This window comes from Meles meles, chromosome 3 (assembly GCF_922984935.1).
Source record: "Meles meles chromosome 3, mMelMel3.1 paternal haplotype, whole genome shotgun sequence".
Classification (NCBI taxonomy): Eukaryota; Metazoa; Chordata; class Mammalia; order Carnivora; family Mustelidae; genus Meles; species Meles meles.
In genome coordinates, this window is record NC_060068.1 from 85795316 (window position 1) to 85821293 (window position 25978).

Consider the following 25978-nt stretch of genomic DNA (forward strand, 5'->3'; position numbering starts at 1 on the left):
AACAAAACTTTGAACTACAAAGAATAAAAAAAGGAAGAAAGAAAGAAGAGAAAAAAAGAAAGAAAAAAAAGTTGTTTTCCAAATGAGTTGGGACTGCCAGGAATATTATTAAAAAAATGTCCACATTCAGTGGAAAGCTTAATTAGATGTCTTTTGGGACCCTTGCCAGGCTATGACTTTCACATTCTTTTAGAGAATGCCAGTCACTTTAATTCATATATTTGAAAGAACAAATTCCATGTTATAGTGTTAAGCTACAAAAGCTTGCAATATCAGTTCTGAGAATACTAAATAAAAATTTTACTTGAAATTTGCTGTTTAAATGACATATCAATATTAAAGCAAAAAATGACAAAACAATTCTTATTAGATCATGGCGAGATTCTTCTCAAGCTGTAGAACAGTTTCCTTAAAAGCAGGATCCTCTGCCCAATTGGCTTTACTTCCTAAAATAAGGTTCTGTAATAAAAAAGAAAAAAAATTATATTAAAGTTATAAGTACGATTACAAATTTTTTTAGTACGATTACGAATTTAACAAGATTTTTAAAAATTCTCTTACATTAATTTTTTAAAAAAGGATTTTATTTATTTTTTTGAGAGAGAAAGGGAGAGACCACAAGCAGGAGGGAGGAAGAGAGGGAGAGGGAGAAGCAGGTTCCCTGCTGAGCAGGGAGTCCTATTTGGGGTGGGCTCAATTCCAGGACCCTGGGATCAGGACCTGAGCTGAAGGCAGACATTTAACCTACTGAGCCACCCAGGCACCCACCACTTCACTAATCTTATCAAATATTTACCAATACGGTATGGGCATCTACTCTATAAAAAATATATTCTTGGGGGCCCGGTTGGCTCAATCAGTTAAGGGTCTGACTCTTGGTTTTGGCTCAGGTCCTGATCTGGCAGGATTGAGACAGAGCCCTCCCCCCACCCCCACTCCTGCACACGTGTGTGCGTGCCCACACACACACAACTCCATTCCCTCAGGGCAGAGTTTGCTGCTTCAGATTCTCTGTCCCTCTCCCTCTGCCCCCTCCTCCTACTTATGCACGTTCACTCCCTCTCAATAAATGAATAAATAAATAAGTAAAACCTATTTAAAAAAGAAAAAATACATTCTTGTATCCTCATTTCCAATTCAGTAAGAGTTCATACTTGATTCTCATAATTCTAGAGAATATTTACAATGTTTACAATAATTTTTTTTGATTCATCAGTTTTTGGGATGTTTGCAGTGATATTCTAAATTAAAGGAAAAAGACTGCAGCTATGGTTCAGTCATTTTGCACTTCTATAGTGAAAAACAGTTTAACCATAAACTATTATGCCCTATTTATTTAAAAAGAAAAACTATGGCTCAATGATACCAAGTTACTAATTCAAATTCTGTTCAAATAGATTTTAGAATTTGAGTGTTATATTGTTATATATAAAAATACTTAAAAATATGGCTTATACGTGGCACATTCTTGCTATAGGGCTGGTGTATATAAATCCAATTAAATTTACAAATGCAAGGGGAAGTAAGCATTCAAGTATGACTGAACCCATTAAGGGGCAGGAGCTCCTAATGTAGCCAAAGTTGTGTTCTGCTTAACAAAGCAATGATTTCATTAAATCAAAATTAACACTAAGAAGATATGAATAAAAGCTAAGAAAGACAAAATAAAAAAATAAAATAAAATAATAAAAATAAATTAAAAAAAAAAGACAAAATAATAGAAGTCTCAAAGTAGTAGGAAGGAAAGTATGCCAAAGAAAATTAATATGATCCTGTATTTATGATGCAATTCTCCACTGGAGGTTAGTTTAAGGGACTTCCTTACTCCTCATAGAGTAACCCACTGCTACTAAAAGGTAGGTTTAAGACCTGATGAAGAGGGAAGCCTGGGCGGCTCAGACGGTTAAGCAACTGACTCTTGGTTTTGGCTGAGGTCAGGACCTCAAGGTCATTAGACTGAGCTCAGGATGGCTCTGTGCTCAGTGTGCAGTGTGCCTATGATTCTTTCCCCCTACTCTCCCCACTGCTTGTGTTTTCTCCTAAATAAATAAACAAATAAAATCTTAAAATAAAAAGAGACCTGAAGAAGAATTTCTTATGGTCAGCTATAAGAACTCATATTTTACAAGGATATGCTTTACACATAATAAATATTTGCTTTACACATAATGGGTACTTTTAACTGTGTATCTTCCTAATTGAATCTAGTAATATAAGTATTTCATTTCATCAGTTTGAGAGATTTTGTAATTCAAAAAAGTAATGAAAACCCTCCAGAACTGGGATGCCTGGGTGGCTCAGTCGTCTAAGCATCTGCCTTTAGCTCTCCAGTCATGATCCCAAGGTCCTGGGATAGTGTCCCACATCTGGCTCCTTGCTCAACAGGAAGCCTGCTTCTCCCTCTGCCTGCCACTCCCCCTGCTTGTGCGTTCGCTCTCTTGCGCTCTCTCTCTCTGACAAATAAATAAAATATTTTAAAAAAGGAAGAAAGAAAGAAAAGAAAACCCTCCAGAATAAAGGAACACATAAAATGTAAGAGGTAATATGCTAATAACTACCAACATTTATTGAGAATTTACTTGGGCAGACATTATGCTAAACAGATTAACATGAATTATCTTTTTTAGGTTTTACAACCTTTCTTTTTCAACAGGGAAACTGATGTTTAGAAAACTTAAATAATTTGCTCAAGGTTCATAACTTTTAAGTTGCAGTATGAAACATAATTCTAGATTTCCATTACCCGCATCCATGTTTTCCCCTACCTCCCAAGTTTAAGTTCTAATGCTTTCCACCGTTATATCTGTCTCCACAAAGCTGCTAAAGTCATTACACTTACAAATGCCTAAGTTCTAACCATAACAAAAAGTCAAAGCCTTAAACATTAAATAGATACAAATTCCAAATATATGTAAACAGACTCATATTTAGTATTGAATTCATGTTTTTTTCAGGATCAAAGACTAACTGAAAGTAAATCTGAAAGTAACAGAACCAATCATTTTTAAAAAGTTCTTTACCTACTTTCCTTATATAAATGTTACCTGAAACACATGTTGAATAACTGTAGTAATTTGTATCTCCATCTGCAGGTTTTGTTGTATGGTCTTTATCTTGTCTGAATTTTCCATAACAGCCAAATCATCTTTCTGTTTGTTCTTTTCAGTCTGTATTTCTAAAAGCTTACTTTCTGAAGCTTGTTTTAATTCTATCAGGTTAAAAAAAAATACATTATTGAACAACTCCTACAAACAAGAATCTGGAGAAATTGTGAAGCAGAACAATTGCTGACTATATCAAGGGAAAATATTTAATAAGCATCATTTTAAGTTGCAATTCCATTTTGATCTGAAAATGACTTTCATGATGAAAAATACCAGTATTTTAACTTTATCCTTAGCTGTGTCCTGCATGATAATGACACATGTCTATTTACGTTTGAAGTGACACCATGTTAAAGAGGACTTACTCAGGGTTGCCAAAAGAAAGGCAGAAGATATATATAGGGAAATACCTTTTCCTCCTTTATTTACAAAAATGACATATCAACAAGATAAATTTCCAGTTAAGAGATTCTCTTTTCCAGGGATAAACACATCATCAACCATTTCCTGTAATTCCTGAAAAGTTCTAAGAATTAAACTATCTCAAACATAAATGGGTGTGTCCCAGGAGCTTGTATCCTAGATATTAATGGATCAAAAATAGGTTGGAATCTGAGGAAAAACACTGAGCATCCAAAGGGTGATTAGATCAGGTGACTGGAACTATTTCTGACCCTGAGATTACTTACAAACAGGAAAATCTGTGTAATATATAAAAGCAATAAATCATGCCTATACTATTAAATGAAAAAAGGCAATTTACAACATAGAATAAAATGAGGCCAATTTTATTAGATAAGAAATAAACACTGAAGGCACCCCTGAGAGGCTCAGTCAGGTAAGTGTCTGACTCGATTTCTACTCAGGTCATGATCTCAGGGTTGTGAGATCAAACCCGGCACCTATCTCCCCAATCAGCATGAAGCCTGCTTGAGATTCTCTCTCTCTCCCTCTGCTCCTTCCCCTGCTCCTGTTCATGCCTTCTCCCCCCGAAATAAACAAAAAAATAAAATCTTTAAAAAAGGGGTGGGGGCACCTGGGTGGCTCAGTCGATTAGATGGCTGCCTTCAGCTCAGGTCATGATCCTGGAGTCCCGGGATTGAACCCCACAACGGGTTCCCTGCTCAGCGAAGAGCCTGCTTCTCTCTCTGCCTCTCACCCTGCTTGTGCTCTCTTGTGAGTATGAGCACTCTCTCTCTCTCCCTTTTTTTAAAGATTTTATTTATTTATTTGACAGAGAGAGAGAGAGATCACAAGTAGGCAGAGAGGCAGGCAGAGAGAGAGGGGGAAGCAGGCTCCCTGCCGAGCAGAGAACCCGATGCAGGGCTCAATCCCAGGACCCCGAGATCATGACCTGAGCTGAAGGCAGAGGCTTAACCCACTGAGCCACCCAGGCGTCCCAAGCACTATCTCTCTTAAATAAATAAAATAAAAATCCTTAACAACAACAACAAAAAGAACCACTGAAGAGTAATTATATCTTGATAGTAAATTTAAAAATTTTACTTTCCTTAAGTATACTTTTCTGTTTCCAAATTCTACTGAAAATGTGTATTATTACTTTAAAAAAAGTTTCAATAATTTCAATGCAAAAAGCCATCTCATGTTAAGTTAAAAAGCTGTAGAATTATATGTATCACATGATAATTTAAAATTATGTATGTATAAAGAAGACATTCAAATGGCCAAGAGACACATGAAAAAGTGCTCAACATCACTTGACATCAGGGAAATATAAATCAAAACCACAGTGAGATACTACCTCATACCAGTCAGAATGGCTAAAATTAACAATTCAGGAAATGACAAATGTTCCAAAGGATGCAGAGAAAAGGGAACCCTCCTACACCGTTGATAGGAATGCAAGCTTGGCACAGCTACTCTGGAAAAAAGTATGGAGGTTCCTCAAAAAGTTGAAAATAGAGTTACCCTACCACCCAGCAATAGCACTACTGGGTATTTACCCAAAGATATAAATGTAGTGATCCAAAGGGGAACCTGCACCCAAATGTTTATAGCAGCAATGTCCACAATAGCTAAACTATGGAAAGAGCCCAGATGTCCATCAACAGATGAATGGATAAAGAAGATGTTGTATATATACACAATGGAATATTATGCAGCCATCAAAAAAAGAAATCTTGCCATTTGCAGCAATGTAGATGCAACTAGAAGGTATTATGCTAAGTGAAATAAGTCAATTAGAGAAGGACAATTAACATATGATTTCAATGATATGTGGAATCTGAGAAATAAGGCAGATCCCATAGGGGAATAGAGGAGAAAAAAAAACACCAAAATGAAACCAGAGAGGGAGACAAACCATAAGAGACTCTTAATCTCAAGAAACAAACAGAGGGTTGCTGGAGTGCAGGGGGTGGGAGGGATAGGGTGGCTGAGTTATGGACATTGGGGAGTTTATGTGCTATGGTGAGTGCTGTGAATTGTGCAAGACTGTTGAATCACCTGTACCCCTGAAACAAATAATACATTATGTGTTAATTGAAATAAAATTATGTATGTATAAATATGTTTATATGGACATGGAAAGAATACTGGAATGATATATACCTAACTGTGGTCACACAGGAAGGAAATATGGCTTTCACATTATACTTTCTGTATCATTGATTTTTCTCTCCCTGAGAATGTATTAATTTTGTGATTTAAAGTTCTAAAACAACAAAAATGAATCAAGTGAACATTTTATATACTACTTTTAAAAATGCCATGTGTAAAATTTTAAGAAAATATGAAAATTAAGAAATTTCTCAATGGCTGAAGTAACTGGCCTTATCAATCTCCACAGTAAGTAAAAGTGTTTTCTACAAAAAACAAAACAAGAAAACTGTTCTACATACGTAATCTCTTCTTTCTAACATCAAGTAGTTTTTCCTCCAAATCCCAAGATTCCTGTTATTAAAAGTAAAAAGATTAAGGTGCATTACCTAAGAATAAACCTATAATACATCACTGAATTTTCTCTATTAGCCCACGTTTTCCAAACCTCCTGTTTTCAATCCCTTTATTTCCATACCAAAAAAGAAAAAGGACAGTAGCTTAAATTTTAAGTAAATAATTAGCCACAATAGACAGAAATAACTGAGTTATGAGAAAAAGAAAACTTAAGAACAGTGAATTCCAATCATATCAGTAATCTTTGGATAATCCTGTATAATCACACATAATACAGTTGCCAGCAACAAGGCACTGAAATCATGAGAATGCATAAGCAGCCCAATATGCAGTTACCTGGTGTGATTTCATTATTAATTTGTTAAGCTTTAATACGTGTTTCATGTTATCCATGAGCACACTGAAAAGGAAAAAAAATGATTTGTAACCCTGGATAAAAATAATTAATAAATATCATTAATGAACAAAATCAATTGCTATGTATTTCCTTTCATGGAATTTACTTGTCCTTTAATAGAAAGTCACAGACAATAAAAAAAATGTGACATTTAAGCTTGTGGGAACATTTATAAAAATTTCCCATTTTGGAGGAAAAGCCCTAATTACATGCTAATGAGTTGCTTTTTTAAAAAACAGACTTTAGGGACGCCTCGGTGGCTCAGTGGGTTAAGCCTCTGTCTTCAGCTTGGGTCATGATCTCAGGGTCCTGGGATCAAGCCCAGTGTCGGGCTCTCTGCTCGGTGGCGAGCCTGCTTCCCTCTCTCTCTCTGCCTGCCTCTCTGCCTACTTGTGATCCCTGTCTGTCAAATAAATAATAAAATCTTTTTAAAAAATTTAAAAAAAAATGAAAAACAGACTTTATTTTTTAGAGGAGTTTTAGGTTCATAGCAAAACTGAAATGCAAGTAAACCCATATACCTCTGTCCCCCACCATACACGCCATCAACTATCAACACCCCCCACCAGAAAGGTCCACTTATCACACAAATGATGAATCTACATTGACATATCATTATAATCCAAAGCCCATTAAGGTTCACTTTTTTTTTTTTAAAGATTTTGTTTATTTATTTTACAGATAGAGATCACAGGTAGGCAGAGAGGCTGTCAGAGAGAGAGGAGGAAGCACACTCCCCGCTGAGCAGGGAGCCCGATGCGGGGCTTGATTCTAGGACCCTGAGATCATGAGCTGAGCCGAAGGCAGAGGCTTAACCCACTGAGGCACCCAGGCGCCCCATAGGGTTCACTCTTGATGGTGTACATTCTATGGGTCTGACAAATGTATAGATATGTATTCACTATTACAGATAGCATCATAGAGAATAGTTTCAACAAATATTCAAGATGCTTGTTACCCTCATGTCTTCAAATATTTCTGAGTACTACTAAATCCTAAGACCTGTGTAGACACCAGGAATATAAAGCAAAGTAAAACACCAAGAGGAAAGAATCTGCTGAAAGAGAAAAATGAAACTACAACTAGAGTATGGTTTCATCACAACCGGTAATGAAAGAGTTGTGCACAGAGTAGCATAAGGGAAATTCTTGTATCTTTAAGAACATGAAGTAATTACATAGATTACCTACCTTGACATAGCTGGAGCCAAAAAGTATAAAATAAGACTGGGTAAGAATAATGATTTTTATATTTCTAAAGTGCCCCTACCCTTTGGGAGGATGTTTAATGCAGACCACCACAGTACCCCCATCATGCCCATATGGACTCAAGAGATTGAGTCAACAGGTTTGGAATGGGACCAGCAATGTGATCCCTGTGTACTAATTATTCTGATATCAGCCGGCATGAGAAACACTGCATGTAGAAGGATTTTGTTTAGGAGGCTGAAAATGTGAATCTTTGCAAGACCTGGGAATGCTAAACTCATTTTCTACTAGTTATAGCTATACTGGTTTGTAAATTTAAAACTTGCTAAAGAAACTACCTCAGCCTCTTTGGCCTTTCTGGCCTTTCTGGGGGTCAATTTCTCCTGTACCTCTTTAACTCAAGAATGTTTAAGCTCAGGACACCTGGGTGGCTCAGTCAGTTAAGAGTCAGGTCATGGGGGCGCCTGGGTGGCTCAGTGGATTAAGCCGCTGCCTTCAGCTCGGGTCATGATCTCAGGGTCCTGGGATCGAGCCCCACATCGGGCTCTCTGCTCTGCAGGGAGCCTGCTTCCTCCTCTCTTTCTGCCTGCCTCTCTGCCTACTTGTGCTCTCTCTCTGTGTCAAATAAATAAATAAAATCTTTAAAAAAAAAAAAAAGAGTCAGGTCATGATCCCAGGGTCCTGGGTTGGAGCCCCTCATCGGGCTCCCTGCTTAGCGGGGAGCCTGCTTCTCGCTCTGCCTGCAGCTCTCTATGTTTGTGCTCTCTCTCTCTCAAATAGATAAAATCTTGAAAGAAAAAAAAAGGAATCTTTTTAAAGCTCACCTTTTATGGAGGTGCAATTGTTAGAGGGCCCAAATTTATATCTTAGGATTTTTGTAATCCTGGAGTTAAATGGAATATGGGGAGAATACATTACCAGTCTGAACTAAGACACCCAGAAAAAGGAAGTGTCCAGATGCATCTTAACACTTTTCCAGTGCTAATGGTAGGAGATCTTTATTTTTTTTTTAAGATTTTATTCATTTATTTGACAGGAAGAGAGCACAAGAAGGGAGAGTAGCAGAGGGAGAGGGAGAAGCAGACTCCCGATCAGCAGGGAGCCTGATGTGGGGCTCGATCCCAGGACCTTGGGATTACGACCAGAGCCAAAGGCAGATGCTCAACTCACTGAGCCACCTAGGCACTCCAGGAGATCTTTTTTTTTTTTTTTTTTAATATTTTATTTATTTATTTGAGAGAGAGAGAAAGAGCACGAGAGGGGAGAAGGTCAGAGGGAGAAGCAGACTGCCCATGGAGCTGGGAACCCGATGCAGGACTTACCCCAGGACTCCAGGATCATGACCTGAGCCGAACGCAGTGGCTTAACCAACTGAGCCACCCAGGTGCCCCACTCCAGGAGATCTTTTATCACAAGATTTTTTAGAGCTTTGAGATATAAGAGCATAGGTAAGGCCCCTGAGGCCAGACACAAAGGACCAGATTATATAGAACCTTGACTGCCAGAGTTTTGTTTTTTTTTTAAAGATTTTATTATTTATTTATTTATTTGACAGAGATCACAAGTAGACAGAGAGGCAGGCAGAGAGAGAGGGAAGCAGGCTCCCTGCTGAGCAGAGAGCCTGATGCGGGACTCGATCCCAGGACCCTGAGATCATGACCTGAGCTGAAGGCAGCAGCTTAACCCACTGAGCCACCCAGGCGCCCCCAGAGTTTTAATTTTATATTTCTTGCCAAATAGTTTACATATACAAGCTCACTTCTGCCAATGAAAAATAACACATATACTTCCTGTCTCAATAACCCAATTCCTGGTTATTGGGTAAATGAGACAGCTCTATCCCTGTTTTATAGTAAATACTGAACAAAAGTAAACTTTTAAAATCTTCCTTCAAACTCATCAGACTGTCTGGCTAAAAATCTCCATTGCTTCTTAGTGTTGCAATCCAACCAAATGTCAGTAGGACTCTAAAAATTAAAATGCTGCAGAGGCCAACAAAAATTCCTTCACTTTTCTTATTCTCCAGATAAAGATGGATGGCACTGACAGTTAATTTTTAAAAATTCAGAAAACTAAAGTCATTATGCAGATCTCCCTTCTAATTCTTAGCCTTAACAAATTCAGAAAAAAAAGGAAAAAGAAAAAAATAAGCATACCTAGTCCTGGGGTTATTTTTCTCCAGGTTTTTTTTAAGTGCAGTCGAAAGTTGCATCCTACAATACAAGGGAAAAAAGCTGGCATTATAAAACATGGATAACATTTGTGTACATTGAAAAGAACAAATGTATATATACAACTTAAAGATTGATTTTTTTTTAAGATTTTATTTATTTATTTGAGAGTGAGAAAAAGCAAGAGAAGGGGGAGGGTCAGAGAGAAAGAAGCTGACTCCCTACTGAGCAGGGAGCCTGATGTGGGACTTGATCCCGGGATTCGATCTCGGAATCTAGGATCATGACCTGAGCTGAAGGCAGTCGCTTAATCAACTGAGCTACCCAGGCACCCCTGGTTTTTCTTTAAATGTAACCTAAACCATAAGTAGGTTTATAAACACTATTATATGGGAAATACTTTGGTAAATAAATCACAGAAATGGAAAATAACAAGATGGAAAGGGCTGCTGCCTGTGGTTGTGTGCTGCCAGGCAGAGGGAGCAATGAGACTTGAAATCAACCTGAGCTTTGCTCTCCAACCCAACCACTTTGGTGCAGGGTCAGAAGGAACCATTAAGGTACTACAGAGATCAGGTTAGGCCTAACATGGAGTTAGGGAATACAAAGCCATACCTGAATGTAAACTTTAAAATATGCATTCATATAAACAAAAACAAACTGCATAAATTACTTTTATATCCAAATAGCTAATAAGTAATAATGAAAAGGCAATCAACTTAACAATATTAATTTCTTCCTTTCTGCCACACACAAAAAATTCAATTCATTAAAACAAGATCTCTTGGGCGCCTGGGTGGCTGAGTGGGTTAAGCTGCTGCCTTCAGCTCAGGTCATGATCTTGGGGTCCTGGGATCGAGTCCCGCATCGGGCTCTCTGCTCAGCAGGGAGCCTGCTTTCCTCTCTCTCTACCTGGCTCTCTATCTACTTGTGATCTCTCTCTGTCAAATAAATAAATAAAATCTTTAAAAAAAAAACCAAACAAAAACCAAGATCTCTTAATAGCACTGAAGTCATCTTTAAAAAAATGATCTGTGGGGCACCTGGGTGGCTCAGTGGGTTAAGCCTCTGCCTTCAGCTCAGGGTCATGATCTCGGGGTCCTGGAATTGAGCCCCGCATCGGGTTCTCTGCTCGGCAGGGAGCCTGCTTCCCCCTCTCTCTCTGCCTGCCTCTCTGCCTACTTGTAATCTCTCTCTCTCTGTCAAATAAATAAATAAAACCTTTAAACAAACAAAAAAATGATCTAGGGCACCTGGCTGTTTCAGTCCAGAGGGCATGCAACACTTGATCTCAGGATCATGAGTTCAAGCCCCAAGTAGGGCAAAGAGTTACTTAAAACGAATTAATTAAAAAATACATATAATCTAGATAATGAGCCAGCTTATGAGAATAGGGAAACATGTTCGGGGCACCTGGGTGGCTCAGTGGGTTAAGCCTCTGCCTTCAGCTCAGGTCATGATCCCAGGGTTCTGGGATCGAGCCCCACATCGGGCTCTCTGCTCGGCAAGGAGCCTGCTTCCCTCTCATTCTCTCTCTGCCTGCCTTTCTGCCTACTTGTGATCTTTCTCCCCCTGTCAAATAAATAAATAAAATGCTTTTAAAAAAAAAAAAAAAAAAAAAATAGGGAAACATGTTCACTGCTAGAAGCAATAAAGAGGACTTTAACTACTTTTCAATTAAATGTATAAGAAATTCATCTGAGAAGCCCAGAAACACAAGGAAGTAATTTTAAAAGTTACCCACTTAATGGAGATCATTAATTCAGATCACAGGTCTATAAGAGATCATGTTTCTCTTATTAACACCTGTATACTAACACCTACCACAAAGCTTAAGACATAGTAAACATTCAAATATTTGTTCAATGAATTTTAAAATACAGATGGAAAACCTATATTAAAAATGTATTTAGGGGCACCTGGCTGGCTCAATCAGTAAAGCATAAGACTCCTGATCTTGGGGTTGAGTTTGAGCCCCGCATTGGTGTTTTACTTAGAAATAAAATATTAGGGGCACCTGGGTGGCTCAGTTGGTTAAGCCACTGCCTTCGGCTCAGGTCGTAATCCTGGAGTCCTGGGATGGAACCCAGCATTGGGCTCCCAGCTCTACAGGGCGTCTGCTTCCACCTCTGACCCTCTCCCCTCTCATGCTCTCTCTCCCTCTCAAATAAATAAATAACATCTTTAAAAAACAAAATAAAATCTTAAATATGTGTGTGTGTGTGTATCTTTAAACTTGATAACAATTCTTTTACTTGATTAATAGTTACTGTAGTAACTGAATCCATGTAATCCTTTGAAATACTGGATGGGATTTAAGCTTACCCTTCAATTTCCTTGACTGACATTTTCTTATTAAGTTAATCTCATGTAACTACTTCAAATGAAGGTATTAATGAATAATGTAACTTTTCTCTCAGGGCTCAAAATCTGTGTAACTATTATCTAATGATCATTATCACTTGATTAATCTCATTTAGACTAATTAAAACATTCCCTCTACCTCAAGTCATACCTGTTTTGCATTGACTTCTCAATGCTTATACCTAGACTGTAATAATTACCTGTCTAACGCAAGCTTTTTCATTTCAAAAGCAATTTTCACCTCTTCAATTTCATTTTCCAGGTCTTCAATTTTACTGTTAAAGAAGCATGAACAAAAAAATTTCAGCAATATCAAGAAAAGCCACTGAATATTGAAAAATATATAAATTAAACCTTTGAAAAAAGTAAAATGACCCTATCTATATAAAATTATTCTGCAGGTTCCCCCACATTGACGCATTTCTAGATTTGGTAAACAGATGCCTCCAAGGAACTCAACTAATTATCTTGTGAAGGGGAATGCCAAAAGTGCTACTGTGGTCACTGATGTACATAGTAGGTCCATCTCCCATATCAACAACTTCTCAGTACAAGCATGAAAAATTACTTGGAAAATAAAGAAAAGGAAAAAGGAAAATGGTGTAAGATGGGTGATAATACCAAATTTCAGTAAAAAACACAAAATTTAAAGATATGACATACACTTCAATTTGCTTATCTTGCAAGATTTGTTCTGGAGTCTTTTCTTCATCTACAAATAAAAAAATTTTTGAAGTTAGTCATAGTTTAGAAGAGTGTGGTCCAACAGAAATATAATATAAGCCATAAATGCAAACCAAAAATTTAATTTTTAACTTCTGGTTTCTTTTTTTTTTTTTTAATATTTTATTTATTTGACAGAGAGAAATCACAAGCAGGCAGAGAGGCAGGCAGAGAGAGAGGAGGAAGCAGGTTCCCTGCGGATCAGAGAGCCTGATGTGGGGCTTGATCCCAGGACCCTGAGATCATGACCTGAGCCGAAGGCAGAGGCTTTAACCCACTGAGCCACCCAGGCGCCCCTAACTTTTAGTTTCTATACTATTATAAAGCAAGTGAAAATATTTCACTGTGACTTATTTTAACCCAATAGGTCTAAAATATTTCAACATGTAATTAATCTTAAATTACTAATGAAGGGGCACCTGGGTGGCTCGGTTGGTTAAGCAACTGCCTTCCGCTCAGGTTACAATCCTGGAGTCCCAGGATAGAGTCCCGCATCTGCTCAGCAGAGTCTACTTCTCCCTTTGACCTCCCACCTCTCATGCTCTCTCTCTTATTCTCTCTCTCAAATAAATAAATACAATTTTTTCAAAAAATAAATGAAACAAAATTACTAATGAATATTTTATAATCTTCTGTATTTTGCATTTATTGTCCCTCTCAAGGACTAATCACATTTTAAGTGTTCAATTGTCATATGGAGATAGTGGCTACCATACTGGACAGAGCAGTTTGAGAATAATGTAAAATAAAAAAGGAGTAAAATAGGGGTGCCTGGGTGGTTCAGTGGGTAAAGCCTCTGCCTTCCGCTCAGGTCATAATCCCAGGGTCCTGGGATAGAGCCCCGCATCCGGCTCTCTGCTCAGCGGGGAGCCTGCTTCCCTTCCTCTCTCTGCTTGCCTCTCTGCCTGCTTGTGATCTCTGTCAAATAAATAAATAAAATCTTAAAAAAAAAAAAAAAACCAGGAGTAAAATAGTACCATGAGCAATGTCAGAAAAATCAACTGTAAGTCTTTATGTTAGGAAAAAACAATCGGGGGTGCATGGGTGGCTCAGTCCATTAAGGGTCTGCCTTTGGCTTAAATCATGATTCCAGGGTCCTGGGACTGAGTCCTGTGTAGGGCTCAGTGCTCAGTGGGGAGTCTGCTTCTCCCTGTGCCCCCTCCCTTCATGCACTCACACTCTCTCTCACAAAAATAAATAAATTTGAAAAAAAATTGGAAATTAATACTTAAGGATAAATTTAACAAGATATGCATACAACATCTAGACTGAATATGTTCAAATACGGAAAAGATAGCTCATGTATAGGTTTTAGAAGAATCAATATGGCTAATAAAACAATCTACTCCAGGGCGCCTGGGTGGCTCAGTGGGTTAAAGCCTCTGCCTTCGGCTCAGGTCATGATCCCAGGGTCCTAGGATCGAGCCCCACGTCGGGCTCTCTGCTCAGCAGGAAGCCTGCTTGCTCCTCTCTCTCTCTGCCTGCCTCTCTGCCTACTTGCGATTTCTGTCAAATAAACAAATAAAATCTTTAAAAAAAAAACAAACAATCTACCCCATATTGATCTATAGATCCCAATCAAATCCCAGTCAAAATTCTCACTTTATTTTCTGTAGAAACTGACAGGCTGATTTTGTTTTATTTTACTTATTTATTTTTAAAGATTTTATTTATTCATTTGATAGAGATCACAAGTAGGCAGAGCAGCAGGCAGAGAGAGAGCGGGGAAGCAGGCTCCCCGCTAAGCAGGGGCTTGATCCCAGGACCCTGAGATCATGACCTGAGTTGAAGGCAGAGGCTTAACCCACTGAGCCACCCAGGCACCCTGACAGGCTGATTTTAAAATGCATATAAAAACACAAAGGACTTAGAACAGTCAAAACAATTTTGATAAAGAAGAACAAAACTGAGGACTTACAGGAGTTGATACCAAGATTTACTACAAAGCTACAGTTATCAAGACAGTGTGGTGCTATTATAAGTACAGACAAATACCTCATGGGAATAGAGCAAGAAGCCCAGAAATAGACCCACACATATACAATGGAGGAAGGAAAGTCTTTTGAACACATAGTGCTAGAAAAACTAGATTTCCACAGGGGAAAAAAAATGAATTCATATACACAAAAATTAACTCAAAAAGGATCACAGAACTGAATGTTAAACCTAAAACCCTAAACCTTGTAGAACAAAACAAAGGAGAAAATCTTTGTGACCTTGGAATGGTCACAGACTTCTCAGAGAGAACTTAAAATCATATACCACAAAAGAAAAAAAAAAAGCTGATAAAAATCACTTCATGAAATTAATGCCTTCGGATCCTCAAAAGAGTGTTAAAAAACAAAGGCAAGTTGGGCAGCTAGCTGGCTCAGTCAGTAGAGCTTGTAACTCTTGGTCTCAGGGTGGTAACTTTCAGACCCATGTTGGATGTAGAGATTACTTAAAAATAAAACAATCTTTAAAAAAAAAAAAAGGCAGGGGCTCCTGGGTGGCTAAGTGGGTTAAAGCCTCTGCCTTTGGCTCAGGTCATGATCCCATGATCCTGGGACGGAGGCCCACATTGGGCTCTCTGCTCAGCAGGGAGCCTGCTTCCCTCCTTCTCTCTCTGCCTGCCTCTCTGCCTACTTGTAATGTCTGCCTGTCAAATAAATAAATAAATAAAAATCTTTAAAAAAAAAAAAAAGGCAAGAAACTGGGAGAAAATACCTGCTAAATATATAAGTAAATACATAGATATCTATATCTCTATAGATATATAGATACCTACATCTATAAATATACACCTATATCTCTATATAGAGATATCTGGAAAAAAAAAACTACATTTATAAACAAAGAACACAAACTCAATAAGATTAACAATACAACTAAAAAATGGGCAAAGATTTTAACACTTCAAAAAAGTAGATTTACACGGGGCGCCTGGGTGGCTCAGTGGGTTAAAGCCTCTGCCTTCGGCTCTGGTCATGATCTCAGGGTCCTGGGATCGAGCCCCACATCGGGCTCTCTGCTCCGCGGGGAGCCTGCTTCCTCCTCTCTCTCTGCCTGCCTCTCTGCCTAGTTGTGATTTCTCTCTGTCAAATAAATAAAATATTTTTTAAAAAAAAGTAGATTTACAGATCTACTTCATAAATGGAAATATATTAATTGCCAATAGCCACATGAAAAGATATTCAATATTATTAGTTATCACAGAAATGTAAACTAAAGCCACATGAGATACCACTACATACTTATTAGAATGGCTAAAATTTAGTAAGACCAACTATCCAATTTTAAAGAGGATGCTAAATAAATGGAAATCTCTTGCTTCTAGGAAGAACATACCATACTGGTATAATCATTTTACTGATCTTTTTTAAAAGCATTACTTATTTATTTATTTGAGAGAGTGAGAGAGAGTGCACAAACTGGAAGGAGAGCCATAGGAAGAGGGAGAAGGAGACCCCCTGCTGAGCTGGGAGCCCAATATGGGACTCAATCCCAGGACTTCAAGATCATGACCTAAGCCCAAGGCAGAGGCTCAACTGACTGAGTCACCCAGGTGCCCCCATACTGATAGTTTTTGATGGAAGCATTATTGATATAATGGAAGGTCATGACTTTGGAGGCAAGAAGACCTGCTTCATATCCCAGTTTCATAAATTACTAGTTTTACTAAGCAGAAAAGAGGCCAGGGGGCTCATTTCATAGTCCTATTTTTTTGTTGTTCTTGTTTTGCATAAAAAGACTTTAGAAAACCTGGAGTATCAGATGGACAACACACTAGAACTGCCTTTGGATCGATGGCCTTATGAAAGAATCTGAGCAGAGTCTGCAAAGTTCCTAAGTTAAACATGTATTCAGGTGAAGTGACTGAAGTCATCTATGTGGCCCTTCAGGTTTTCCATAATTCTTGATTCAACCTAAAGTTTTGGTTTTATTCTTTCAGCCTATTTCACAGAGATAGAAAGACTCACCAAAACCTATCTTTGTGATTCAAAAGCTTACAAATTAGGTTGCAATAATGGCTATTACTTTAGGAGAGCTAAATCATTATTTTAGTACTCTCTTGCTCTTTAAGACTTCTAGATCTTAAAAGATAAATTTACATCTCTTCAGGGGTGACTGGGTGGCTCATTCTGTTAAGCATCTGCCTTCGGCTCAGGTTAGGATCCCAGGGTCCTGCATTGAGCCCTGCATCAGGGCTCCTTGCTCAGCAGGGAGTCTGCTTGTCCCTTTCCCTCTGCCCCTCCCCCATCCTTCACCTTGCTTGTGCTTTCTCTGTCTCTCTCAAATAAATAAAATCTTTTTTTTTTTTTTTTTTTTTAAAGATTGTTTATTTATTGGGATGCCTGGGTGGCTCAGTTGGTTAAGTCACTGCCTTCAGCTCAGATCATGATCCTGGAGTCCCGGGATCGAGTCCCACATCAGGTTCCCAGTTCCACAGGGAGTCTGCTTCTCCCTCTGACCTTCTCCCCTCTCATGCTCTCTCTTGTTCTCTCTCAAATAAATAAAATCTTTAAAAAAAGAAAAGATTATTTATTTACTTATTTGCAGAGCGGGGTGGGGAGGGGGCTGAAAGAAAGCATGAGCCAGGGGAGACGCAAAGGGAGAAAGAGAAGCAGACTGCCACTGAGCAAGGAGCCCCACTCAGGGCTCAGTTCCAGGACCCTGGGATCATGACCCAAGCTGAAAGCAGATGCTTAACTTACTGTGCAAACCATGCACCTCAAATCTTTTTTTTTTTTTTAAGACTTTATTTATTTATTTGAGAGAGAGACAGAGATAGAGCACGAGGGGGTAAGAGAGGGAGAAGCAGACTCCCACTGATCAGGGAGCCTCACAAGGGGCTCAATCCCAGGACCCTGAGATTATGCCATAAGCCAAAGGCAGAACCGACTGAACAACTCTGGTGACCCTCAAAGAAATAAAATCTTCAAAAAAAAATGTTAATTTTTTCAGTGTTTAAAATGGAAATTATCATTCATTTCTTTTTTCTTTTTTTTAAGATTTTATTTATTTATTTGAGATCACAAGTAGGCAGAGAGGCAGGCAGAGAGAGAGAGAGAGAGAGGGAAGCAGGTTCCCCGCTGAGCAGAGAACCCAATGTGGGACTCGATCCCAGGACCCTGAGATCATGACCTGAGCCGAGGGCAGCAGCTCAACCCACTGAGCCACCCAGGCGCCCCTATCATTCATTTCTTTAAGATGATCTCCCTTCTGCCTCTCATTCCTATCTTAAAGTATTTCTCAAAGTATAGATGTTGGATCACTTAACGATCACCTGACCCACTAATTTAATCTCTAAGCTATTCATGATCAAGTCCTGTGATTCTTTCCCACAGAAATTTCCCAATTCTCTGATCAACAGAACTAAACTGTCTCGCACTATTATTTAGGGTTTTTTCCATCTACTTCCTGAATTCCTAACAAGTTCCTGAGGCACAGGGCAATAGTGTTTTTTTACTTTTTTATATAGTACCACATTATGCTGACACTCCCATTCCCTAATAACTTTTTGTAAAACTGATTTTCTTAGAATACTGTTCCTCACCAAGCTCACAAAATCTTATCTGAAAATGAAAATACTTACTTGCATCAACCATTGATTTATATTCCAAGAGTTGTTGTTTTGTCTGTGCTCTAAGCCTGAAAGCATAAAGAAAACAGAAAGTCTCTGTCTCTCTCTCACACACACACACACATATACTTTTTAAAAAGTTACGTAAACTCTACTCCCAACATGGGGCTCAAAGTCAAAACCCCAAGATCAAGAGTTGCATGCTCTACTGACTGAGCCAGGCAGGTGCCCCAGAAAGTCATATATTAATAGAAGATTTACTTACTACCGTATTATAAACCAACTCACCTTTTTCAGAAGTTTATGCAATAAAATGAGTGTAAGTACTCAGCAATATGTCTTCTAGTGGCCTGATTTATTTAAAGTGGGTGTAAAGAGAATTCCAGTTGAAGATGGGGTTGAAGGAAAAACTTTGTCCTCCTCAACAGAACACACCAAATTACATCTATTAATTGAACAATTCCTCCTAAAAACTAAGGGTTGACTGAACAGCTACTGAATAACCGAAGATAGACAGAACAAGAAGAGAGATGGAGACATGCCACAGTTTAAGAGTATCTAGCATATACAGCTACATCTCCAGTCAGCCAGCTAAAGTCACCAACCACACACAGTCTGCAGAAGGGACACCATACACAAGATCACGTTTAGGAGAAATAGCTGTTTACCGTTCTATAGAAACGAACACAAAAACTCAAGCAAAATGGGGAGACAAACGACTATGCTCCAAAAGAAAGAACAAGGAAAATAAACTCAGGAAAAGAACTAAATGAAACAGGGCGCCTGGGTGGCTCAGTGGGTTAAGCCGCTGCCTTCGGCTCAGGTCATGATCTCAGGATCCTGGGATCGAGTCCCGCATCGGGCTCTCTGCTCAGCGGCGAGCCTGCTTCCCTCTCTCTCTCTCTCTGCCTGCCTCTCTGTCTACTTGTGATCTCTCAAAAAAAAAAAAAAAAAAAAAAAAAAAAGAACTAAATGAAACAGAACTAAACAGTAAGCCTGAAAAAGAATTTAAAGTAATGGTTGTAAAGATACTCAATGGGCTGGAGAAAAGAACGGAAGAACTCAGTGAGCTCTTCAATAAATATAGCGTGGAGTCAGCTTGAGAATCTCTCTCACTCTCCCTTTGCCTCTACCCCTCTGACTCATGCTTTCTCTCTTTCTCAAAAAAATAAATAAATCTTAAAAAAAAAAAAAAAACTACCAAAAACTACAGGACTAGATAGACTCACAGATGAATTCCACCAGACATTCAAAAAAGAATTAACACCGGGGCACCTGGGTGGCTCAGTGGGTTAAAGCCTCTGCCTTCGGCTCAGGTTGTGATCTCAGGGTCCTGGGATCGAGCCCACAATTGAGCTCTCTGCTCAGCAGAGAGCCTGTTTCCTCCTCTCTCTCCCTCTGCCTGCCTTTCTGCCTACTTGTGATCTCTGTCTGTCAAATAAATACATTTTTAAAATCTGAAAAAAAAAAAAAAGAAAAGAAAAGAAAATTATAGGCCAATATACCCCTGGTGAACATAGATGCAAAAATCCTCAACAAAATATTACTGAACCACATACAACAACACATTGAAAAAAAATCATTCACCATAATCAGACAGGATTTAATCTGGGATACAAGGGTAGTACAATATTTGTGAATCAATCAGACTCTCCGCTCAGTGTGGGGCCTAACACAAGGCTGCATCTCATGAGCCTGAGATCATGACCTGAGCCCAAACCAAGAGATGGATGCTTCATCAACTGAGTCACCCAGGCACTCCCACCCTCACCACTTTTATTCAACATAGTACTGAAAGTCCTCTCCAAAGCAGCCAGACAAGAAAAAGAAATAAGAGGCATCCATATTGGTAGGGAAGTTAAACTGTCACTATTTGCAGACAGCATGAGACTATACTCATAAAATCCTGAAGACTCAACCAAAAAATGTATTAGAATAAATGAATTCAGGGGCGCCTGGGTGGCTCAGTGGGTTAAAGCCTCTGCCTTTCGCTCAGGTCATGATCCCAGGGTCCTGGGATCGAGCCCCGCATCGGGCTCTCTTCTTGGCAGGGAGCCTGCTTCCTCCTCTCTCTCTGTCTCTCCTACTTGTGATCTCTATCTGTCAAATAAATAAATAAAATCTTTAAAAAAAAAAAAAAGAATAAATGAATTCAGTAAAGTGGCAGTACACAAACTTAAAACACAGAAATCAGCAACATTTCTCCATACTAATAACAAAGTCATGGAAAGAGAAATTTTAAAAACACCACCATTGGGCGCCTGGGTGGCTCAGTGGGTTAAGCCGCTGCCTTCGGCTCAGGTCATGATCTCAGGGTCCTGGGATCGAGTCCCGCATCGGGCTCTCTGCTCAGCAGGGAGCCTGCTTCCCTCTCTCTCTCTCTGCCTGCCTCTCTGTCTACTTGTGATCTCTCTCTGTCAAATAAATAAATAAAATCTTAAAAAAAAACAAAACCACCATTTAAAATTGCACCAAAAAGAATAAAATACCTAAGAATAAAATTGACCAAAGGGGTGAAAGACCTGTACCCTGAAAACCATAAAACACTGATGAAAGAAATTGAAGATGACAAAAACATAAGGAAAGATATTCCATATCATGGATTAAAAGTATATTGCAAAAATGTCCATATTACCCAAAGCAATTTATGGTTTCAAAGCAATGCCTACCAAAATACCAACAGCATTTTTCACTAAACTACAACAATCAATACTACTATTTGTATGGGGGAGGGGGTTCTGGGTGGCTCAGTTAGTTAAGCATCTGCCTTCTGCTCAGGTCAGGATCCCAAAGTCCTAGGACTGAGCCCTGCATTAGGCTCCCTGCTCAGCAGGGAGTCTGCTTCGGCTTTTTGGCTTGTACTCTCTCATGTGCTCACAGTCTCTCTCAAATAAATAAATAAAATTTTAAAATAAAATAAAATAAAATTTTATGGAACCACAGAAGATTCCAAATAGCCAAAGCAATCCTATAGAACCAAGAATGAACTTGAACTATCACTATTCCATATTTCAAGATATACTATAAAGCTGTAGAGATCAAAACAGCATGGTACTGGAACAAAAGCAGGCAAAAGGATTATGGAACAGAATAGAGACCCTAGAAATAAACCCACATTTATATGGTCAATTAATCTATGATAAAGGAAGCAAGAATATACAATGAGGAAAAGATAGTCTTCAATAAATGGTGCTGGGAAAAATGAACACCCACTTGCAGAAGAATGAAATTGGACTACTTTCTAACACCATACATAAAACTAAACTCAAAATGGATTAAAGAATTAAACAGGAGACCTGAAACCTAAAAATCTTACTAGAAAAATAGGGAGTAGGGCGCCTGGGTGGCTCAGTTGGTTAAGCCGCTGCCTTCGGCTCAGGTCACGATCTCAGGGTCCTGGGATCGAGTCCCGCATCAGGCTCTATGCTCGGCAGGGAGCCTGCTTCCCTCTCTCTCTCTTTCTCTCTGCCTGCCTCTCTGCCAACTTGTGATCTCTCTCTGCCAAATAAATAAATAAATAAATCTTAAAAAAAAAAAAAAGAAAAATAGGGAGTAATTTCTCTGACATTGGCAATAGCAAAATTTTTCTAGATATGTCTCCTGAGGCAAGGAAAACAAAAGCAAAAATAAACTATTGGGACTACATCAAACCAAAAAGTTTTTGCCTAGCAAATGAAAAGACAATCTATTGAATGGGAGAAGATATCTGCAAATCATTTATTTTATAAGAGATTAATATCAAAAATATATAAAGAACTTAAACAACTCAACACCAAAAAAACACACAAAAAACCCCCAGTCTGTTTAAGAAATGGGCAGATGGCCTGAAGACATTTTTCCAAAGACATACAGTGTGTTTAAGAAATGGGCAGATGACCTGAATAGACATTTTTCCAAAGACATACAGATGACCAATAGACACATGAAAAGATGCAGCTCAACCTGACTAATGATCAGGGAAATGCAAATAAAAACAACAATGAGCTATCACTCACATCTGTCAGAATGGCTAAAATAAAAAAGACAAAAAACAAGAGTTGGCCGGATATGGAGAAAAAGTGAATCCTCCTGCATTGGTGGTAGAAATGTAAATTAGTACAGCCACTGTGGAAAACAGTATGGATCCCTGGGTCCTGGGATCCTGACCTGCGCTAAAGGCAGATGCTTAACTTACTAAAGCCAACCAGGCACCCCTAAACTTTTCAAATCATTAAGTTATACACTGAAACTAATGTAACATTGTGTCAACTATGCTCAAATCTTATGGGGCGCAGGGCCTGGCTGGCTCATTTCAGGCTGTGAGTTGGAGCCTCACACTGGGTGTGCCAATTGCTTAAAAATAAAAGCCCTAAAAAGAAAACAAAACAAAACAAAAAACCCTTAAAAATAAAAAAAGGCCTCAGAGAAAGATGCAAAATGGACTCTGGTGGGGATATAGCAACTATGAGGAAAAGTTAAATTTCTAATTTTTAAATTTATTAATATGTCACAAGAAATATGGGCTACACAAAGAAGAAACACATCAAAATGGTGAAAATTGCCAACATTATAAAAAGTTTAAAAACAGTTTGTAACATTCCTGGGACATATAGAAAAGTAACAAATATATTAATTCTTAGATAGAAAATTCAGTTTCTTAGTTGTCCTAAGATTGTACTTAATTAAAAATCATACATAAAATAAGTAGAAAAGCTATGGGTAAAATCCCAACTAGTTATTACATTATACTTAGAAGATGTTGTACAGGGGCGCCTGGGTGGCTCAGTGGGTTAAAGCCACTGCCTTCGGCTCAGGTTGTGATCTCAGGGTCCTGGGATGGAGCCCCGCATCCGGCTCTCTGCTCAGCAGGGAGCCTGCTTCCTCCTCCCTCTCTACCTGCCTCTCTGCCTACTTGAGACCTGTCTGTCAAATAAATTAAAATCTTAAAAAAAAAAAAACTTAAAAAAAAAAAAGATGTACATTTACATGGTAGTTTCATAATTCTGAAACTGCTCTATGATTTTGAGATCAATATGACTTTGAGACCTGTATGAGTACCTAAGTGACATTACAAAGATTTTTAAACCTGTATGGTTTAAGTTCCTTATGTTTGATATTCCAAATGGAAAGAATTTCTTACAGGTTAAGAAGTTAGGCTAGGGGCGCCTGGGTGGCTCAGTGGGTTAAGCCTCTGCCTTCAGCTCAGGTCATGATCTCAGGGTCCTGGGATTGAGCCCAGCATGGGGCTCTCTGCTCAGCGGAGAGCCTACTTCCCACTCTCTCTCTGCCTGCCTCTCTGCCTACTTGTGATCTCTATCAAATAAATAAATAAAATCTTAAAAAAAAAAAAAGTTAGGCTAGCATTTTAAAACACGCTGTAAGAACAGTTCCCTTTTTAGCTGATATAAAAAAGGTGATCCTGTATCTTTAATATTTTATTATTTTATGTTGTAGGCAGGAGGGAATTTTTATTTTTTAAAGATTTTACTTATTTATTTGACAGAGATCACAAGTAGGCAGAGAGGCAGGCAGAGAGAGAGAGGAGGAAGCAGCCTCCCCACTGAGCAGAGAGGCCAATGTGGGGCTCAATCCATGTGGGGCTCAATCCGAGGACCTGGGATCACAACCTGAACCAAAGGCAGAGGCTTTAACCCACTGAGCCACCCAGGCGCCCCAGGAGGGAATTTTTTAAACTGAGACTGTGAGGTTTACTAGCCAAGACATTTCGAAGTAGTAGTAAAGCTAAAATACAGTTACAATTCTTTGGGGAGGGAGGAAAAAATCCCTTTATTATGATTTAGAATATTTTGTTGTTGTTTTCCCCGTAAAGGACCAAACAAATATTTCAGGCTTTGTGATTCACACGGTCTCTACTTTAGCTATTCAACTCAGACCCAGTAGCAGGAAAGTTGTGTTACAAAAAACCTTTCCTTAAGGGCACCAAAATTTGAATTTCATATAACTTCACGTGTTATTAAATATTCTTTCAGGAATTTTTTTTTGTCCCAACCACTTAAAGACATAAAAACTATTCTTTGCTTGAGGGGCCACAACAAAATTCACACCGCACTTAGTGGAAAAGAATAAACATCACACTCTTGGTAGGAAATACAACAAATGATGCTTCTGGATTGAAAAGGGTCATAACTGGGACGCCTGGGTGGCTCAGCTGGTTAAGCCGCTGCCTTGGGCTCAGGTCATGATCCCATGGTCCTGGAATCGAGTCCCGCATGGGGCTCCTTGCTCAGCGGGGAGCCTGCTTCTCTCTCTCTGCCTCTGCTTGCCGCTCTGCCTGCTTGTGTTCTCCCTCTCTCTCCGACAAATAAATAAATAAATAAATAAAATCTTAAGAAAAAAAAAAAAAGAATGAAAAGGGTCATAACCATAAAACAAAGAGACAGGACTTTTTTTTTTTTTTTAATGTAGCTAAAGGCCTAGAGACACCTCACAACCCGTCTGAATACCGGGGCTTGAGTGCATTAGAAAAGGAGGGGAAATGATAGCTCGGAAGGCCCGGGGCACTATGCTAAACGCTTGCCTCTGAGTATCACATTTAACCCCCACCGCAACTTTACTAAGAAGGTGTAACCCTCCCCTTTTTCGAAGATGACGCAGGAGGCTTAAGAAACTCAGCTGAATGACATAGTGACGCAGGCAATAAGCGATCAACTCAGAATTCGAAACCTTCGGGTTTGCCCTGAGAGCAAAGGGCGGGGCTCTCGGCCACGACGCCAGCTTGGATCCCGGCAAGAGGGGACAACAACCTGAGCAGCAGGGTCAAGCGGTCCTCGGGACGCGCCCCCTGGGCGCTGGCGACCTGTGGTGGCTCGCCTTCCCCGCCTCCCGCTCCGGAGTCCGCGGGCTCCGTGGCCGCTTGCTTTCCCGGCTGCTTCTCCATTCTGACTGGCACGAAGAGGAAACGCCTGGGACAGAAAGATGCCGCCTCAGGAGCCGGTTTTCCCGCCACTTGATTGACTCCCGGAAAGGGCGGGAGAACCGTCGCACTCCGTCCCGCCCCTTCCGCCCTAAGGCTCCACCGCTTCCGTGCCGTTCTCAGGTTGCTGTGGCTGCTCCTGTCCCTTTCCTACCAGACTAGTATTAAACCGCTAATTAGAAAAAGTTGAACTTCAAGCATCAGTTCTGTCTATCCCTGTAACAATTTATATGCACGTCTGTGTTTCTAGAAGAGGCCTCAAAGGATCTATCCCACACTGTTGATGCCTTCAGATGGATCGGATTGAGCTGTAGAAGTGGGGGGTAAGGAGTAAATCAACTTTTTAAGATACTTTGTTTTGAGGATCTACTCTTATTTGATCACCATGAAAAAGTATGTTTAAAATATAAAGTTCTTATTTATGCAGGTGAAAAAAAATGATACTAAAGTTGATAATTTAATAAATAGTGGTAGAAATAAAAAACTTCTTGGAATTACGGCAGCAACCACCGGAAGAAACAAAACAGGGAGGGGAGTGTCTAAACGTGAGGTGGCAGGCTTTAAAGCTGAAAGAGGTTGCATCTTCTCCAAGACGACAGGGCTTACATGCAGTATGCCC

General features: G+C 39.3%; 1 protein-coding gene across 1 annotated transcript; it reads right to left on the minus strand.

Annotated features, from left to right (window-relative positions):
• Positions 1-25380, minus strand: CENPH (centromere protein H). The gene is made up of 9 exons (XM_046000131.1): positions 25190-25380; positions 18459-18514; positions 12824-12872; positions 12361-12435; positions 9782-9838; positions 6357-6420; positions 5966-6017; positions 3045-3208; positions 1-459 (listed from the first exon to the last, which is right to left on the minus strand). Exons 1-9 carry the CDS (start codon positions 25321-25323, stop codon positions 367-369), a joined length of 744 nt encoding a protein of 247 aa, XP_045856087.1. The 5' UTR covers positions 25324-25380; the 3' UTR covers positions 1-366.
• Between the last annotated feature and the right edge of the window lie 598 nt (positions 25381-25978).

Bases quoted from the DNA above. Each gene is read 5' to 3' on its own strand.
- CENPH (XM_046000131.1), bottom strand. From the start codon at position 25,323: ATGGAGAAGCAGCCGGGAAAGCAAGCGGCCACGGAGCCCGCGGACTCC. The intron at 6,421-9,781 runs GTATGCTTATTT...TTTCCTTTTCAG, and splicing joins AAAAATAACCCCAGGACTAG to TGTGCTCATGGATAACATGA. The intron at 3,209-5,965 runs GTATGTAGAACA...TTAACCTGATAG, and splicing joins TGTTAGAAAGAAGAGATTAC to AATTAAAACAAGCTTCAGAA.